This window comes from Armigeres subalbatus, chromosome 3 (genome assembly GCF_024139115.2).
Source record: "Armigeres subalbatus isolate Guangzhou_Male chromosome 3, GZ_Asu_2, whole genome shotgun sequence".
Classification (NCBI taxonomy): Eukaryota; Metazoa; Arthropoda; class Insecta; order Diptera; family Culicidae; genus Armigeres; species Armigeres subalbatus.
The window spans coordinates 162,746,103-162,767,836 of NC_085141.1; the positions used below are offsets into that span (position 1 = coordinate 162,746,103).

At 38.0% G+C, this 21,734-nt stretch overlaps 1 protein-coding gene across 3 annotated transcripts in view; it reads right to left on the minus strand.

Moving 5' to 3' along the window:
• Nucleotides 1–21,734, minus strand: part of LOC134227910 (limbic system-associated membrane protein-like) — a 517,094-nt gene that overhangs the window by 443,370 nt on the left and 51,990 nt on the right. For all 3 annotated transcript variants that reach the window (XM_062709615.1, XM_062709616.1, XM_062709614.1), the window contains one exon: nucleotides 14,196–15,146. In XM_062709615.1, the coding sequence (XP_062565599.1) occupies nucleotides 14,196–14,259 (64 nt within the window). In that variant the 5' untranslated portion in view covers nucleotides 14,260–15,146. The remainder of the gene's footprint in view (nucleotides 1–14,195; nucleotides 15,147–21,734) is intronic.

Here is a 21,734-nt window from a genome sequence, read left to right on the forward strand (position 1 = left end):
AGAAAATATTGAGAAATTGAGCTTGTTGGATTTTTTTGGTAATTCGAATAGGAAATAGAAAATATTGAGAAATTTTAGTGGTTGACGTTTTCTTCTAATTCGAATAGGAAATAGAAAATATTGAGAAATTTGAGTGGTTGGAGTTTTTTAGTGATTCGAATAGGAAATAGAAAATATTGAGAAATTAAGTTGGTTGTAGTTTTTTTTTGGTAATTCGAATAGGAAATAGAAAATATTGAGAAATATAGGTGGTTGAAGTTTTTTCGGTAATTCGAATAGGAAAAAGAGAATATTGAGAAATCTTAGCGGTTGGCGTTTTCTTCTTATTCGAATAGGAAATAGAAAATATTGAGAAATTTTAGTGGTTGGAGTTTTTTGGTAATTCGAATAGGAAATAGAAAATATTGAGAAATTTTAGTGGTTGGAGTTTTTTGGTAATTCGAATAGGAAATAGAAAATATTGAGAAATTGAGGTGGTTGGAGTTTTTTTTTTCGGTAATTCGAATAGGAAATAGAAAATATTGAGAAATTTGAGTGGTTGGAGTTTTTTGGTAATTCGAATAGGAAATAGAAAATATTGAGAAATTTTAGTGGTTGGATTTGTTTTGGTAATTCGAATAGGAAATAGAAAATATTGAGAAATTTGAGTGGTTGAAGTTTTTGGGTAATTCGAATAGGAAATAGAAAATATTGAGAAATTAAGGTGGTTGGAGTTTTTTTTTGGTAATTCAATTAGGAAATAGTAAATATTGAGAAATTTAGGTGGTTGGATTTTTTTGGTAATTCGAATAGGAAATGGAAAATATTGAGTAATTTTAGTGGTTGGTGTTTTCTTCTAATTCGAATAGGAAATAGAAAATATTGAGAAATTTGAGTGGTTGGATTTTTTTGGTAATTCGAATAGGAAATAGAAAATATTGAGAAATTTCTGTGGTTGGCGCTTCTTCTAATTCGAGATTGAGAAACTAATTCTTATTTGAGAGACTGGTGCTTGGAGTTTTTTTTCTTAATCGAATAGGAAATATTGAGACATTTCTGTGATTGGAGTTTTTGATACATTTATATGTACCTATATACTATACTAAGATATATTGAGGAAAACTAATGATTGAATTTTTTTGTGGGATTTAGATTTTAGAATTTTTTAGAAATGTTCTTCATGCGTTATGAAACAGGTTTAATTTACTAAGTGTAATAATAAAATAATGGTACCATAATTGTTAAAGTAAGAAAGAATCTAGAACAGTTTCCCTACATAATTGCACTGCCTTTGTTAACAAAATCAAATTATTCCTTTTGAATAAGTATTGACAAATTATAGTTTTAAAAATTTCTATTCAAAGGAAACTTCTAGCTATATTTTGACACAAATCACAGATATTAATTTTGTTCACACTCACTTATTTCAACGATTATTTCACTATGTACTTCACGAATCGTGTCACTGAATATCCCGACAAGTAGTAATGTTTACAAAAAATAAATGGTTCATTTTATTTCAATTGTGGGTACAGAAATTTTGATCCATTGGTAAAAGATTTTTAGGTAGGGATAATATAATGTATCTACCCGGTAGTATGTGGAATAATACCTGATGAAGGGAACAAACAAGGTACCTATTAAGAGTTTCATTTTCAACTGCCCAATTCTAGTAATATGCATGAAATATGCACCGGTGGATAAATATTCAAAGATAGTAGTGAGAAACATGAGAAATTTCTACACAAATTTCTAGGTTATTGGAATAAAATCCACACGCAATATCCTCTCCCTCGTTACATATGGATAATTGCCTTCGCCATTCATCCATTTTTGAAAGGCTCAAAATTTCATTGACTCTCATACCCTGGAAAGTAGCTCCGAGGAATTCTGACGTGTGAGGCAAGGATGTACATTTTCTATCACCGTTACTGTTCCTCATCGTAATCGACGAGATTCTGGTAGGTGCGTAATAGGGCACTGCACGGAAACATATCTTTCTCTTCCGTTCCTCATAAGTTTTGACGTTTACTGGCCTTGTTGTTTTCTTATTTCTTTGCGGCGAAAAAGAGACAAAGCAGTCCGTGCAGTGCCCTATACTGTGAACCAAACCCCGGGCTGCTATGGCGGCCTACAACCATGGAGCGCTCTGATATACAGAGTACAGAGTTGCCAGGATTTAGTCATCAACTTCAACAAAAATAAATCGTTGGATGTAAACATGGCGACCCCTTGCAGTTTCACAGTAGCCGGGCAGTCAGCAGAGAATATTGAAAGCTTTCAATGGTAGCCAAATGGCGTCAGACGGTGGTACTAAGATCGACAAAGGCGCACGGCAGATAAGTGAACGTATCAAAATACGAACTTTCAACTGTAACGTGAAATCTGTACTGTTATACGCTAGCGAAAGATGGTGTGTATCACTGGAGAACACTCAACAGCTGCAGGTGTTCATCAACAGATGCCTGCGGTATATAATTCGTGACTGGTGATTTCACAACTGGAACTCAAACAACTAGCTCCATCGTCGTCGTCGACAGCAACATAAACTCGGGTTTGGAAATGGACTGGGCTGGCTACACCTAGCGTAGGGGTGAAAACTAAATCTGTAAACAAGCATTAGACTGGAACCCAGCAGCGGGACATCGCAACAGAGTCAGACCCAGAGACTCGTGGCGAGCAAAGTCTCAACTAAGAAATAAAGGAAGTCGACCGAAATCTAACCTGGCACCAGGTTAAAGCGATAGCTGGACATCGCTCAGAATAGAGATCTTTAATGTCGGTCCTTTGCACCCCCGGGAATGAACAGGACCCATAAGTAAGTAAGTAAATAACACAAAAGCTCTCAAAGCTAATTGCTAAGTAAGATTAGATATGTTGGCCTAAATAAGTAATTATCAATTCGTAATGGAATACAATTTATTTTTTACAAATAAAATGTTCAAGCGTCCTAATAAATTGAGAGATAAAAATATTAAAATTAAACTAGGAAGGTTTACGCGTCAAATGAAAGTCAAATCGGTCAAGTCCGTCTGTTGGAGATATGTATTAAACATGAAATTATACATACTAAACACATGAGAGAAGTTACAACACTCTACTACAGCTTCGTTATATGATAAAGGCAAAAATAACTTTATATCATCTTCTTCAACGGAACAACGTTTAACCCATTAGCATTCGTTCCCCACTCATCATTTCGGTAACACTCTCTCATGGTTGCACACTGTCACTTTCCCACCGTATCCGCGACAATTTATAAACCAATCAATTCTATTTTACTGACTTCACCTCGTGCGAAGCGAAGCAAAATAAAACCAATGTCAGAGTGTCGTATCGTCATTCATATATTGTGCAGCTCAACCGCTTTCCATAGAAATGACACAATGATGAGCTAGCGAAGTAAATGATTTTGTTTTCAACTGAAAACAATTCATATTAAAAGACATCCGTCGGTAATTGGATCATTCCTGACATTTGAGTCCGTATGGTGTATGTTATATGGAATTAGAAATGTTACCTGTCGAATAATATTCCGTAACACCTGCCTATTTCTCAATGCGGATGACACTCTGGCGGATTCCCTGACGTTTTATGATACATTTTTTACCCTTCTTACACCCTAAGAAGGGTATAAAGATCGCTTGAAAAACCGACTTTTTATCCGAGGCTCGGAGACCCAAGTCGTATATACCAATCAACTCAGCTCGACGAACTGAGCACATGTATGTATGTGTGTGTGCGTGTGTGCGTGTGTGCGTTACAAAAATCTCACATCAAGATCTCAGCCGTCCGTGGACCGATTTGACGATTTTAACACTAAACGAAAGCTATGACTTTGTCATTGTACAAGTTATTTTTTTTTTGCAATCGGACATTTGGTTCCAGAGATATGTGAGAAATACGAACATGAAGTGTATTTTCAGAAAACTAACAAAATACTGTCACATGAATATCTCAGCCGTCTCTAAACCAATTTGCATGATTTTATCTTTGAACGAAAGCTATGACTTTGCCATTGAACCCATTGTATTTTGTTTTTGCAATTAGACATTGGGTTCCGGAGATATCTCTGAAATACGAACATAAAGCATTAGACGTATCAACTTCACACATTGGTAAAATATGTCCCATCAAGATCTCAGTCGTCCTTGGACCGATTTGTGCGATTTTATCTTTAAACGAAAGCTATGTTTTTGTCATTGGACCCATTAATTTTTTTTCTGCAATCGGAAATTCAGTTTCAGAGATACCTGTGAAATACGAATATGAGACATATTTTCAGACTACTAATGAAGAATTGTCACACCAATATCTCAGCCGTCTATGACCCGATTTGAACTCTTTTGGGCTTATACAGAAGCTGTAATATTGCCATTTAAGGCGGCAAATCAAATCTGCAGTCTTTTTGTATTTTTTAAAAATTGTTAAATTTTCAGAAATATCCCTTTATTTATTTTGAAATCGTCGTTTTGAAACCATTGGTGGGAAATGAAAAAAGATGAGTTCTAATGAAAGAAAAACTTATCCTACGCCTACATAATAAGTGCAAGTTGATATATGAGTTTACCAAGACCAAGGGTAGCAAGAATTCAATCATTCAATCGGTGATTGATCGCATCTGCGCCCCAGAAACCTATCAAAATAAATAACGGAGTGGTCGTCCGTGATGGTAAACTGATAATGATGAGCGATTTATTGTGCGGAAAGTCAAAAAGAAATCCTTAAAACGAGTGCACCCATATAGGCAAGTGAGTTGGAGAGAAGAAGTGCTAAGATATGAACCAATACGAACAGAAATACCTGTGAAAAGTATGGGTATTACAGGCGAGTATCGCAGAAGAAATTTCAAGTGAGCCATCAAATTAACAAAAACGGCTCGATTTCACCAAAAACTATCGCTGTAAGAAGGATGATTTTCGGATTCAAGTCATGTTATCTGATGATAGCAAGTACAGCATATTCGGATCAAATGGCCGATGTATAGTATGGCAGAAAAGGAATATTGAGATACACCCGCCGAACCTCTTTTTAGCAGTAAAGCATGGCGGGGCTCCGTCATGATATCTGAGGTGCATGGGCGTAACCGGTGTGGGAACATTTCACATTATTGAAGAAATTATGTATCACAAAATGTTCATCCGCATTTTAAAAGAAAATTTGAACGCCAGTGCTGGGAAATTAGGCTTACAGAGAATATACATCTTTCGGTATGGTAATTACCCCAAGCACACAGTTCAAAATACTAAGCTGTAGCTACTCTATAATACCTCAATCAACTCATTTTAAAAAAATGTTCCTCCAGTTTATGTCTGCCTCTATCAATGTTGTTCAACTTATCGCTGCGTACTGGAACTTTTCCGGATCACTGGAAAAAATCCTACATTTTTCCTGTCTTCAAGAAAGGTGATAAGCAGCAAGTCAAGAACTATAGGGGTATTGCTGCTCTATGTGCAATCTCAAAGCTGTTTGAAAAACTGGTCCAAAATTTTTTATCTCACAACTGCCTGGGTTATATATCAGAGGATCAACATGGCTTCATCCCAAAACGATCAACAACTACCAACCTACTTGTTTATTCGTCAACCATCACTAAGGCTTTTCAGAAAGGACAACAGGTTGATTCGATTTATACGGACTTTACAGCAGCCTTTGATAAAATCAATCATAAAATCGCCGTAGCCAAATTCGAGCGCCTCGGATTCTCCGGGCCTCTCCTGAACTGGCTTCAGTCATATCTGAGCAATCGAGAAATGGCAATTAAAATTGGAGATTGCATTTCATCCTATTTTCCGATGACTTCAGGAGTGCCCCAAGGTAGCCATCTTGGACCACTTGTCTTTATCATTTATTTAAACGACATCAATTTGTTGCTCAAGTCTTTCAAGCTCTCATTTGCCGATGATTTCAAGCTGTACTGGATTATAAAAAATCTCGATGATGCGTCGTTCCTACAATCACAACTGAATTTGTTTTCAAACTGGTGTGATTTAAATCAGATGGTACTCAATGCTGACAAATGTTCTTTGATGTCATTCTCCCGCAAACGTTCTGTGATTAGCTACGACTACAAAATCGGTTCCACTAGTCTCCGGCGAGAATCTTCTGTCAGAGACCTCGGGGTGATGTTAGATTCTAAGCTAACGTTTAGAGAGCATATTGCGTACGTAACTTCTAAAGCCTCTCGCACCCTCGGCTTTATATTCCGAATTGCAAAGCATTTCGATGATGTCCACTGCCTCAAAGCACTCTATTGTTCTTTAGTCAGATCGATTTTAGAATATTGTTCCGCAGTGTGGGCTCCATATTACCAGAACAATATTGCTAGAATAGAATCCGTTCAACGCAAATGTATACGCTTCGCTTTACGCCGCCTTCCATGGAGAGATCCTTCAAATTTACCCAGCTATGAAGACCGTTGCAAGCTTATAGATTTAGAGCTCTTAACAGTCCGTCGCAATACTTCTCGGGCGATATTCATTGCAGACCTCTTGCAATCGAGAATCGACTGTCCCCCACTGCTTTCCATGCTAAACATCAATGTTAGCCATAGGAATCTTCGCTCTCGTTCTCTCCTCTTTCTTCATGGTGCACGAACTAATTATGGTCACAACGAGCCATTTACTGACGTTTTGAAAACCTGTACCAATCAATTAATTGAACATAAATTCGTTTCTGTAAAGAATTCGAACAGCTGGTACAATTTAGATCTGCTACGTCTCAAGCGTAAAAGAGATAAATTGTACAAAAAGTTTTGCAGAAGTAATAGTGAAAATCATTGGAATAGGTATCAGGTCGCGCGGAATAGGTATTCGCAGTCGTTGAAGCAAACGCGTTGCGAATATATTCAGAGGAAAATTGATCAGCACCAAAACAACAGCAAAGAGTTATGGAAAATTTTGAAATCATTATTGAAACCTAGTACTAGTAAACCGCGATCCATAACCTTCAATGGCACATTAGAACATTCAGAACAAATAATTGCAGAACAATTTAATGAATATTTCGTCAATAGCGTTTCATTGATTAATCAATCTATTGATTTAGTTGATGAACCTGACGAAATAAAACAGCCGTTTAATGCTAACTGTAGGTTTGAATGCTTTCACCCAATAACGATCGAAGAGCTTAGGGACGTTTGCTTTGGTATAGGAAAATCGGCTGGCGTAGACAATGTAAATGCTAAAGTTATACAAGACTGCTTTGATGTCATCGGACACAACTTGCTGGGCCTTATAAATGAATCGTTACAAACTGGGCACGTGCCACAAGTTTGGAAGGAATCTTTAGTGATTCCAATACAAAAAGTTGCTGGGACGATTAAAGCCGAAGAGTTTCGCCCCATCAATATGTTGCACACATTAGAGAAAATTTTAGAACTTGTTGTAAAAGGCCAGCTGCTTGAGTATTTGAATAGTAATAACTTGCTGATACCGGAACAATCGGGATATCGAGAAGGCCATTCTTGTGAAACCGCATTGAACTTGGTATTAGCTAAATGGAAAGAAAGTGTAGAGCGTAAAGATACGATTGTTGCGGTGTTTTTGGATCTCAAACGCGCTTTTGAAACAATTTCTCGGCCCTTATTGTTGACCACAATCAAGCGCTTTGGAATTTCGGGTTCTGCATACAAATGGTTTGAAAGCTATTTGTGTGACAGAACTCAACGGACTGCTTTTAATGATTCTGTATCAAGTCCCGTGGAGAACACGCTAGGAGTGCCACAGGGAAGTGTATTAGGGCCTATTCTATTCATTATGTACATAAATGACATGCGACGAGTTTTACGATTTTGCGATATAAACCTTTTTGCTGATGATACCGTGATATTCATTGCTGCTAAAAACCTAAAAGATGCCGTTTTGCACTTGAATGAAGATTTGCGTTCTCTAAGTAGATGGTTGAAATACAAACAGTTGAAATTGAACATAAATAAAACTAAATATATGATTATTTCGCGAAACCGAGTAAACGAAGATGTCTCAGTAAACATTGATGATGAGACGATTGAGCGCGTCCGCGAGATTAAATATCTTGGCGTGATTATTGATGACAAGGTAAAGTTTGACAAGCACATTGACAATGTTATCAAGAAAATAGCCAAGAAGTATGGAATTCTCTGCCGGCTGAAAAACGACTTAACTATTGCAAGTAAGATACAATTGTATAAATCAATCATCTCTCCTCATCTAGACTTTTGCCCTTCCATTTTATTTTTGTCGAACGCGACACAAATATCGAGATTACAGCGTTTGCAGAATAAAATAATGCGTTTAGTTTTAAGGTGCAACATATTCACTTTCTCGACTTTTTTGTTGGACGCCTTACAATGGTTGTCAGTGAAGCAACGGATTGTATATTTAACAATAATGTTTAAAGTAATTAATGGTTTGCTGCCTCGATATTTGTGTGATCGAATTGAAAGAGGAAGTGACGTCCATAGACATAATACTAGATCCGCGAATGATGTACGAACACCATATTTCTTGAATAGCGCTTCACAAAATTCGTTATTTTTCAAAGGAATAAATGTTTTCAATTCGATGCCTACGCACATCAAACGTGCAGCGACACTAACACAGTTTAAGCGACAATGTATTTCACACGTTAAAGCTACCTTTTGAACAGCTCGATCAACTTTTTATTATTGACTAATTTTGTATTTTGCTGAAGTTGTTTTAAACGGATATTTTGTATGAACAATTTTGTTTACCTAATTAATGGGGCTTTAATGATCTACTAGTTCGCCTCGATGGTGATGGTGGGTTTTTATATAGTTGACGTAATTTTAATTTGACTTTTGTGTAGTCTACAAAAGTTTGAGCCTCGCGCGCGTATTACAGATATAGATGATTTTTTCACATTTATTTACAATTGTGCAAGTTTCGAGCTGTTTGAAGGATTATTTAGATTAGTAGTAAGTCATCTGGTAGATTATTTAACTCGCGACTGAACTCAGAACTTTTGATATCGACGGAGAGGTACCACAAGTTTTGGATTTTGTGATGTTCGAACTTCGTAGAAAAGTATGATGCTTACGAGTTGTAGATTGCGGTCTTATAAAATGACATGAATACGGTTTTGGTGAAACTTATGATATCTGTGCGAGAGGTTTCACAAGTATTGCCTTTTGTAGAGCTCGAAGTATCACTACTGATGCTTGCAAAAGTTTAAAGTTGATATCAGCAGTTAATTTTTAAATTTATGTTTTTGCTGTATAGTAATGGAAAGTTACATACAAATTTATATCTGTAGAAATAATCGGATCGTTTTTTATTTGTTTGCAAATCTGATTAAATTGATCTTAATTAATTATCTTAAAGATAACTCGTCCAGCTCAAACCTTTGTAGGGGTATGTGGCGGGACCATCATCATCATCATCATCACTAGCATGTGCCGTATATTCAATAACTGCTCCATTGGATTCGATTTCCATTCATCTTGTAACACTCTCCGTACGAACTTTTCTCACCTTCTAAACGACAATCAGTAGTAGCTAGGCCTAGATTTAAGTTTATTGTTGGATGTAGTTTTAAGCCGAATTGTATCATTTCCCAAGTAATATTTTGAATTCTATTTGGATTTATTCAAGTTTTATTGCAGTTTTATCAAGGATTCGCATAAACTGTAGATCATTAGTAGTTTTCATATAGTCCAAGTTACCTCAAAGCTAAATTCTCTTATAACAGTTTTATGATATGCTCCAGGTCCATCTTAAGCTGTTTATTTTGATAAATTATGCAGCAAGAGCACTCTATCCCAATTGAAACCAAATAGTTTTGAGAAAGTTTTATGGTACTCTTCATTAAGCAAGAACGATCTTGAAAATGTCCTTATAAAACTTCCTTAAAACTATGTGGTTCTAATTGAGAGAAAGTGCTCTTGTTGAAGAATACATCAAAGCAAACAAAACATAATGTCAAATTGGACGCAAACAAGTGTATAAATTAAAAACAAGTGGATCAAAGGCAAAAATAATGTAAATTTATCCCATATATGGAAACTCCATTTGCGCAGGCATCTGTTTTTTTTCTATCGGAGTTTTCTTTCTATCGGATCATCAGCTGCAGTTTTCTATCTATCGGATCAAATTTACCACCAGCTGTCTTGATCTTCCAATACCAGGCAGATTTCATATCCTCCCATTTATCATATGATCGATCAATTTTCCTCAAAATACATTTTCTCGATTTTTTGGGCATTCGTAATCATAACCATCTGGGTACAATATACAGGCGAATTTCGCCAGTTTTCAACGGACGGTAGAGCTACACAACAAATACTGGCAAGTTAAGTATTTATAAGATAGATTTTTGAAATCTTTAACATATTGTTGCAAAATTGCGAAAAATCATTATCGAACTATCAACTCTACTCGTATTTCGAAGCTGGTTTATTTTTAATAAAGAGTTAACTATTTACTTTTTGATTAAAAATAACCCTATAGATGTTTAACTAACAGGTAAACAAATCAGTTATATGCATTTCTTTTTCAGTTGAATTGCATGTTATTATATGACAATATTCGCAAAATGGATGATTTCGGCTCAATCTGTGTATCTGTGTATTGCAATCATCAAAACATTTTGCGCTCCAATTCTTTGTTCTCGATTGTTATTGATATAGATAGATAGATATTATGAACCCGAGGAGCAGTAACCCTATTGAGTTTTAATTTAATTCAGCATTTTGTGCAGATATTCAGTTTAGTAAATGTTTAACGGCGAACTCTTTCCAAATGAACGACTTGTTTTCAATGGATTTGTAAACAACATGTTATAATGAAAGCACCAAACTTATAACGCTCTTCAATAAAACTTCTTAGTTTTGACCAGTACTAGTTAGTTTTATTCAAGACAAACTAAGCTTCGTTAAGATTGCGATAAATCTAGTTCAATTTATCATGCTCCTGCATAAACCTAACAGGTTTTGTATGAGATAAAGTGGTTTTAATCCAATCTCATGATGGTTTTCGATAAAACTATTGAAATCATGGCGGATTATCGTCTACGAAAAATTTCTTGATGGAAGCCATTTCTATATGAACGCTGAAAACCTTGCTGAAAACTATTTGTTTTTATTTTACATGCATGAGTCATTTCATAGATTGGGGCATAAAACAAATATTACATCTGCAAAATAAAAAGTAGAGAAAAATTTATTTTTTGTGGGTATGTACATTTTTGCCTTTCTCGTACAACAAAGTTGTACCAGAAGGCTATAATTTCACTCCAAAAGCCAAATTTTGATAGAAGGCTCGGAGACCCATAGTGTTATATACCAATCGACTCAGCTCGAAAAACTGAGCACATGTCTGACTGTGTGTGTGTGTGTGTGTGTAGCCCCGGGAATTTTTTATTGTTAAACACGTTTCATATAGAAGGACTTGACCGATTCGAGTGCAACTAGTTTCATTCGACGGAGAAACTTTCCTAGTTGGACACTATTGTTTTTGTTTGCTAAAAACTCATTCGATTTGAATAATATTTCTATTTTTCTTTTAACAAATACGCTGTTTACATGTACACTTTAAGTCATTAATCAATTTAGCCATGACGCAATCCATTACTCTCATAATAATTGCCCTAAAATTACTCAATTATTGAGTAATTTATAAGCAGCGTGATAGAGTTGCATCAAATATTTTAACCGCCAAGATGTAGGCAATAAGCACAGCATTTACAACATTAATTCGAATCCAACATATCGAATCGAGAAAGGCATAATCACCACTTGGGGATAAATTTGGGTTTTTAAATAAAAATAGTTTTTCAAAATAATACTATAGCTTGCAATATTAATAAGGCGCATTTAATATTTGTTACATTTCTTCGGAAAAGCATCGACAAAGTGCTTGTGGCATGTGGAATTACACGATCACAATGCAATTAAGTTTAAATTTTCAACGTATCCATAATAATTTTCATCATTATGAGATACTGTTCGATTTGGTTCAGACAAAATTCAATATAAACAAGTATAAACATCAGCGGATCTAGATAACGAAAACACATGCTGTCAAATTCGTTAGTAATCCTAACAGGGTTTTATGCTGATCTTTTCATGCCATCATAAGCTCACTTTGATAAAACTAACAAGTTTTAAGCGAACCTTGGAAAATGGTCTTGAACACCTTCTCAAGAGTGGGCCTCTTTCATCTTATAGTGGCTTTATGGCTGTCTTGGAGCAAGCTTGTAGAACAATTGGATTTAAATGTGGTTTTAAGGCACTAGTCTAGAAGTGTGCTTCAAGTGCCTCATAAAATTAATTTTGCTACTTGGGTTGGATATTGTAATCTGTTGATGCATAGAAAAGATGAGGAGGTTTTACGCCCGCTTGAGTGAGAGCTAATGAATTTCTAACTGTTCAACTCAAGCGGGCTTTTCCCTGCTCCCAATAAATAAATAAATAAATAAATAAATAAAATAAATAAACTCAAAATGCCTCCACAGAGCCCATATATGAATCCAATTTAACACCATTGGAAGTTGCTGGCAGGGTAGAAATATTTCACAGTCAATGCAGTGAAAAACATGGATCTCAGTAAAATCTGCTGTCGCCTTCATCGCCGCCGTGGTGAGTACGACTGGGTGCAGCCGAAAAATCATTTCCAACACCGACTATTCAATTTCGCATTCAGCCACTCACATGTCGCTCTGACATGCTGCTCAGTTCGCGCCTTACCGTATGACTGTGAGTGGCCCATTTAAACGCGTGGTGATTTTTTTCAATTTGGTGGGTGAATGTGTACATTTTGCTGTGGTAAATTTCATCTTCGCGGCGCTGTGGGTGATGTGAGTTCTGTTGTTTACTTTTCTGCCTCTCCGGGAATGTGAGGTTGATTTCAAAGCAGGAAGAAAATAAAAAAATGATATAAAAAAACATCACCTTCATCCAGTGCTGCCGAATATTTACAACCCTGGTTGCTGGTCGACAAAATTCTCAAAAGTCAAATTTCCAACAACAATGAATTGAAGTTAGTGTTGAAAGAAGGATGGGAGAAAATTCCATCCTCCGTCACTGCTAATTTGATCAGTTCCATGCCACAAGAACTACAAGCCGTCATAGATACACAGGGGAATCCAATTAAATATTGATTTCCATTCTATTACTTTAGTTTTCGTTGCAAAAGTGCGCCAAACCTGAATAGACGAATACTTTTTGAGCCCATATTTAATGAATTGTTATGTTTTGTTACCTATGTTTTTCTTACTGTTTTGTTTTTCTGTTTGATTTTTAATAATAAAGATGAATTGATCAATTTGCTACACAATGTAATCGATAGTTTTAATTTTCTGAGCTTACTAGATTCTACTTTTGACATTTTCCATAAAACACACAGCTAGACGAATACTTTTTGGACTCACTGTATAATTTTTTGAAAATTCTCAAAATCTAGGAGAGTCATGCATAACATGTACCCAGCAATGAGCACGCCGGATAACAACAAAACAGGATACAAATTGAGCCTAAATTACCTGTTTTGCAAATCTTATTGATATAGGAGCATGTTATTAATAATGAAACAGATACCCTACATTGAACACCTACAACATTTAAACCTGAAAAAAAACTCCATTTTTTGGTAGAAACACTTACTATGGGTTTTCGAGTTTCCAATGAAAAAATCGTTTTGCGGACTTACGAGAGAGGCAAAAAGGTAAGTTCGCCGTTTGTTTTAATTCAAATTAATTACGCCCATTTGAAAAAAACCTCCTCAAGCATATTGTTTACTAATTGTTTTGTCAGATTGATTGGCATCGAGATAAGTTTCAGCCTAACAAATTCCTTCTAATTGCGTGTGTTTTCTCAGTTATCGTTCATGGGTTCGCATCCCATTCCATTAAAAGCCAAAAAAATCCACTCGAGAAGAATGTTCATTATATTTGCTAATGAGATACGCTTTCATCTACTCAAAGCCCATGGAAATGTAATCCCCGTTCAGAGAATCTTCTCAAGTAAATCCGGTCCCAGACAGCCGGTGCAAGTGGGTACCTACCAGCGGCCCACATCGTTTACGCGTGGGTCACCCCGGCTAAAACTAGATTTGAAATGTAAGGCCGGCTCGGAAAGCAACCGTGCGCATATATACGTAAGTGTTGGAATATCGGTGATATGCATATCTTTCGGATTTGCCATTCAAATTAAGATGATAATCTAGCGAGTCTCCGTGGTACGCTTGTCGGTCGCCTACCAAAGGCATAGTGCTACTTACCAGTGGCAATCACGATGCAATAGCAGGAGAGTAATCCCAGTAATCCTCCTATTCGTGTTTCCATCCTGCTTTCGATTGCCTCCGGCGACTGGTACTGTACACTTTTTCTATGTTTCAATATATGCCGTTTGTAGAGTGACACTCTGATACACTAAAAAAAACGCTGCCACAAGGCTGATCCCTTTTTTACGACACAAGCCTTCGACCGGATTGCGAGCTCGTCCCGGCCGACGACGATTGGGAATTCGTATCCACGGGTTCTTGCGTTATTTTTTGTTGCTTCCCCAACTTCCGAGTTCACGATTTGATGTGGTGGTTATTTTTTACGAGCCGCTGTATTTCAGGGGATATAATTTATGCACTAAAAACAACTTTTATTCCGCCGTGGGCATCCGCTGGTGAAGTTCGACATAGATTTGAACGAGCCCACCAACCAACAAATGGTCAAACTCATCAGCGGAACTTGTTTTTGTCACCGCGGCTAGGCCTCGGAATCATTCTGCAGTGGCTGCTGCATCGACAACGACATGCTTCAGGGGAAACACGTGGTACCGCATCTAAGCTCCAATTCAGCACTCATCATTCAACGCCCCAGGAAGGCTCACGGTGAACCACATGTGCCTGGACCGGATGACGTTACTGCAGCTGAAGCGTATAAATTTATATACCGCAACTTTTTCTACTTTCAACAAACTATGGGCACCCTGCTTCCGCTGCAGGGGAACAACAGGAACTTCCTGAATAGGGAAGCTGGCGAGCACATGCAGATGCGCACATAGCACTTCTCACGGACACTGAGATGCGATGGATCGTTGTGTTTTCACACTAGTTTAATTATTAATCAATCACTTGACTTCGCTTCTCGACAGGTTCGTAGCACTTCAATCGGGAGAGTGGTTCAGTTTTTTTTCTGCTAGTAGATGTAGTTTGATGTTTAACACCGACAATCACCTGAAAATAAAAATATAAATAAAACAAACATTAGTAAGTACTTCAAACTGTATAAGTTCATTTTCAACGAGTTCTAGTTTTGATGAAAACTTATTCTATGTATCACTACGCGTTGTAAAAGTGGCTATACTCATAAAATATATTGTTAGGTTTTTTTCTGGACTGTTGTTCATCATAAGTGTTATGAAATGAAATGATTTCACGGTGGTGTAGCTTGCAAAAAGATTTTTAACTTCCAAAACTCGCATGGTAAACATAGTTTTGAATCATTCACGTAATCTCGTCCCGCATAAACTAGTCCCGCTCATATAAAGGAGTAGCCCAAAACACTAAAATGTCTGTTTCGATCTTTATTTAAAACTAGTCGACCCGGCAGACGTTGTCCTGCATAGCAGGCGAAAATGCGCGTTCCGAACTGTCCATGCAAAGTTCGCATAGGAATCACAATTTTAGTTATTCACGGTTTGCTCAACCTTACTCGTAATTTTCCCATTAGGAAATATCATATAAACCCGTCGGAAACTATAACGAATGTTTCTGCTGAAGAAATGAAAAAAATCCATCCAGCCGTTTTCGAGTTATGCGGATACGAACACAGACCATTTCATTTTTATATATAAGATGTGGTAGCTCAGATCTGTATTTTCATAATCAGGACAGATTTGATTTTTTAATTCTTAAGAGCAGTTCAAGGCTTTCACTCGGCGGTAAACAGGAGCACGGTATCTGGTGGCGTCGCATGAATCACGAGTTGTAGTGTATAAAGGGTTGGATATTGTTAAGCTTATACAACACGGCAGACTACGGTGGGCTGGACACGTTGTTCGTATGCCGGAAGAACGTCAAGCGAAGATAATATTTGGTAGAGAACCCGGAAGAGGCCGCAGGCTTCGTGGAAGGCCACGTACACGATGGCTTTTTGCAGTTGAAGAGGACCTGAGGGCGCTCAATGTTCAGGGCGACTGGAAGCGATCAGCCCAGCATCGAGTCCAGTGGAGAAGGATACTCCATTCGGCGTAGGTTCATCGAAAAGCTGTAGCCCATCAAGTATCATGTAAGTATTAGGGCTTCTGAAGGATTTCTCCTAAAGGGATGATACACATGCCTAATTATCCCTTTCAACATTACTGATTTGACTGTAAATGTAATCTCATATGATGGGGTTGGGAGGGTGCATCAAGGCATCAATGAAGTTACAACTGGACAATGAAGTGGTAATCAATCGGAGTCAAGTAAGGAAAGTGTGAGACCCTAAATGGCCGGAGCGAAGATATGATAGCAACTCTCCGTGGATGTGTGTGCACGCCTAGGAGATCAGACTGGAAGAGGGAGAGGCAGAGTCATGGCTTGCTGGTCGCCGATTAACTCGTTGAGGTGTGAATTTTTGAAAACACGCTGAAGGCATTTCACTCAAACCCCACATTTTTCTTCTTCTCTAATTAAAAACGCAAAAAAAATCTTCAAGCATAGGATGCAATGGTTGTTTTCTCCTGGGATATACATATGAGACGAAGGTAAACATCGGTTGCATTTGAGCAACCGGTAAATTCCATTGAAACTGTACACCAAAATAAACTTGTCTCATGGTTTTAATAGCAGAACAATGATTCAGAGCATGAGTTCCTAAACAGTGGGTTGCGAAAGATGAAACGTGATTCATACTTCCGTTGGATGATTAGATACAAATTTACGAAGCAAATGGCCTTCTTTTGTTTGTCAAATACAATGAAGTTCCAATTTCTTCTAAAAACATTCCAAATCTTACCCAAATGCAATCCAAAACTAAACGGCGTTGCACTTCTACGCACGGTTACAAAGCAAGACCATGCTGAGGGTGGCTGGGTTCGATCCACTGTCCCGGTTTAATCTATTTTCCGATTGGAAATTGTCTCGACTTCCCTGGACATAAAAGTATCATCGTGTTAGCCTCATGATATACGAAAAATGGTAACTTGGCTTGGAAACCTCGCAGTTAATAAATTCAATCCAAATTCAATCCAAATCCAATCCAAATCCAATCCAAATCCAATCCAAATCCAAATCCAATCCAAATCCAATCCAAACCAATCCAACCAATCCAAATCCAATCCAAACCAATCCAAACCAATCCAATCCAAACCAATCCAAACCAATCCAAACCAACCAAACCAATCCAAACCAATCCAAACCAATCCAAACCAACCAAACCAATCCAAACCAATCCAAACCAATCCAAACCAATCCAAACCAATCCAAACCAATCCAAACCAACCAAACCAATCCAAACCAATCCAAACCAATCCAAACCAATCCAAATCCAATCCAAACCAATCCAAACCAACCAAATCCAATCCAAACCAATCCAAACCAATCCAAACCAATCCAAACCAACCAAACCAATCCAAACCAATCCAAACCAATCCAAACCAATCCAAACCAATCCAAACCAATCCAAACCAATCCAAACCAACCAAACCAATCCAAACCAATCCAAACCAATCCAAACCAATCCAAACCAATCCAAACCAATCCAAACCAATCCAAACCAATCCAAACCAATCCAAACCAATCCAAACCAATCCAAACCAATCCAAACCAATCAAACCAATCCAAACCAATCCAAACCAATCCAAACCAACCAAACCAACCAAACCAATCCAAACCAATCCAAACCAACCAAACCAACCAAACCAATCCAAACCAATCCAAACCAATCCAAACCAATCCAAACCAATCCAAACCAATCCAACCAAACCAATCCAAACCAATCCAAACCAATCCAAACCAACCAAACCAATCCAAACCAATCCAAACCAATCCAAACCAATCCAAACCAACCAAACCAATCCAAACCAATCCAAACCAATCCAAACCAATCCAAACCAACCAAACCAACCAAACCAATCCAAACCAATCCAAACCAATCCAAACCAATCCAAACCAATCCAAACCAATCCAAACCAATCCAAACCAATCCAAACCAATCCAAACCAACCAAACCAACCAAACCAATCCAAACCAATCCAAACCAATCCAAACCAATCCAAACCAATCCAAACCAATCCAAACCAACCAAACCAATCCAAACCAACCAAACCAACCAAACCAATCCAAACCAATCCAAACCAATCCAAACCAACCAAACCAATCCAAACCAATCCAAACCAACCAAACCAATCCAAACCAACCAAACCAACCAAACCAACCAAACCAATCCAAACCAACCAAACCAATCCAAACCAATCCAAACCAATCCAAACCAACCAAACCAATCCAAACCAACCAAACCAATCCAAACCAACCAAACCAATCCAAACCAACCAAACCAATCCAAACCAATCCAAACCAATCCAAACCAACCAAACCAATCCAAACCAATCCAAACCAATCCAAACCAATCCAAACCAATCCAAACCAATCCAAACCAATCCAAATCCAATCCAAACCAATCCAAACCAATCCAAACCAATCCAAACCAACCAAACCAACCAAACCAATCCAAACCAACCAAACCAATCCAAACCAATCCAAACCAATCCAAACCAATCCAAACCAATCCAAACCAACCAAACCAATCCAAACCAATCCAAACCAATCCAAACCAATCCAAACCAATCCAAACCAACCAAACCAATCCAAACCAATCCAAACCAATCCAAACCAACCAAACCAATCCAAACCAATCCAAACCAATCCAAACCAACCAAACCAATCCAAACCAACCAAACCAAACCAACCCAAACCAATCCAAACCAATCCAAACCAATCCAAACCAATCCAAACCAATCCAAACCAATCCAAACCAATCCAAACCAATCCAAACCAACCAAACCAATCCAAACCAATCCAAACCAATCCAAACCAATCCAAACCAATCCAAACCAATCCAAACCAATCCAAACCAACCAAACCAACCAAACCAAACCAAACCAACCAAACCAACCCAAACCAAACCAATCCAAACCAATCCAAACCAATCCAAACCAACCAAACCAATCCAAACCAACCAAACCAACCAAACCAATCCAAACCAATCCAAACCAACCAAACCAATCCAAACCAATCCAAACCAACCAAACCAACCAAACCAATCCAAACCAATCCAAACCAATCCAAACCAATCCAAACCAATCCAAACCAATCCAAACCAACCAAACCAATCCAAACCAATCCAAACCAATCCAAACCAATCCAAACCAATCCAAACCAATCCAAACCAATCCAAACCAACCAAACCAACCAAACCAATCCAAACCAATCCCAAACCAATCCAAACCAATCCAAACCAATCCAAACCAAACCAAACCAATCCAAACCAATCCAAACCAATCCAAACCAATCCAAACCAATCCAAACCAATCCAAACCAACCAAACCAATCCAAACCAATCCAAACCAATCCAAACCAATCCAAACCAATCCAAACCAACCAAACCAATCCAAACCAATCCAAACCAATCCAAACCAATCCAAACCAATCCAAACCAATCCAAACCAACCAAACCAATCCAAACCAATCCAAACCAACCAAACCAATCCAAACCAATCCAAACCAACCAAACCAATCCAAACCAATCCAAACCAATCCAAACCAATCCAAACCAATCCAAACCAATCCAAACCAACCAAACCAATCCAAACCAATCCAAACCAATCCAAACCAACCAAACCAATCCAAACCAACCAAACCAATCCAAACCAATCCAAACCAATCCAAACCAACCAAACCAATCCAAACCAACCAAACCAATCCAAACCAACCAAACCAATCCAAACCAAATCCAATCCAAACCAATCCAAACCAACCAAACCAACCAAACCAATCCAAACCAATCCCAAACCAATCCAAACCAATCCAAACCAAACCAATCCAAACCAATCCAAACCAATCCAAACCAATCCAAACCAACCAAACCAATCCAAACCAACCAAACCAATCCAAACCAATCCAAACCAATCCAAACCAATCCAAACCAAACCAAACCAATCCAAACCAATCCAAACCAACCAAACCAATCCAAACCAACCAAACCAATCCAAACCAATCCAAACCAATCCAAACCAATCCAAACCAACCAAACCAATCCAAACCAATCCAAACCAATCCAACCAACCAAACCAATCCAAACCAATCCAAACCAATCCAAACCAATCCAAACCAATCCAAACCAACCAAACCAATCCAAACCAATCCAAACCAATCCAAACCAATCCAAACCAACCAAACCAATCCAAACCAATCCAAACCAACCAAACCAATCCAAACCAATCCAAACCAATCCAAACCAATCCAAACCAATCCAAACCAATCCAAACCAACCAAACCAATCCAAACCAACCAAACCAATCCAAACCAATCCAAACCAACCAAACCAACCAAACCAACCAAACCAACCAAACCAATCCAAACCAACCAAACCAATCCAAACCAACCAAACCAACCAAACCAATCCAAACCAACCAAACCAATCCAAACCAACCAAACCAACCAAACCAATCCAAACCAACCAAACCAATCCAAACCAACCAAACCAATCCAAACCAATCCAAACCAACCAAACCAATCCAAACCAATCCAAACCAATCCAAACCAATCCAAACCAACCAATCCAAACCAATCCAAACCAACCAAACCAATCCAAACCAATCCAAACCAATCCAAACCAATCCAAACCAACCAAACCAATCCAAACCAATCCAAACCAATCCAAACCAATCCAAACCAATCCAAACCAATCCAAACCAATCCAAACCAATCCAAACCAATCCAAACCAATCCAAACCAATCCAAACCAACCAAACCAATCCAAACCAATCCAAACCAACCAAACCAATCCAAACCAATCCAAACCAATCCAAACCAACCAAACCAATCCAAACCAATCCAAACCAATCCAAACCAATCCAAACCAACCAAACCAACCAAACCAATCCAAACCAATCCAAACCAACCAAACCAATCCAAACCAATCCAAACCAATCCAAACCAATCCAAACCAATCCAAACCAACCAAACCAATCCAAACCAACCAAACCAATCCAAACCAATCCAAACCAATCCAAACCAACCAAACCAACTAAACCAAACCAACCAAACCAATCCAAACCAATCCAAACCAATCCAAACCAACCAAACCAATCCAAACCAATCCAAACCAATCCAAACCAATCCAAACCAACCAAACCAATCCAAACCAATCCAAACCAACCAAACCAATCCAAACCAATCCAAACCAATCCAAACCAATCCAAACCAATCCAAACCAATCCAAACCAATCCAAACCAATCCAAACCAATCCAAACCAATCCAAACCAATCCAAACCAATCCAAACCAATCCAAACCAATCCAAACCAATCCAAACCAATCCAAACCAACCAAACCAATCCAAACCAATCCAAACCAACCAAACCAATCCAAACCAATCCAAACCAACCAAACCAACCAAACCAATCCAAACCAACCAAACCAACCAAACCAATCCAAACCAACCAAACCAATCCAAACCAATCCAAACCAATCCAAACCAATCCAAACCAATCCAAACCAATCCAAACCAACCAAACCAACCAAACCAATCCAAACCAATCCAAACCAATCCAAACCAATC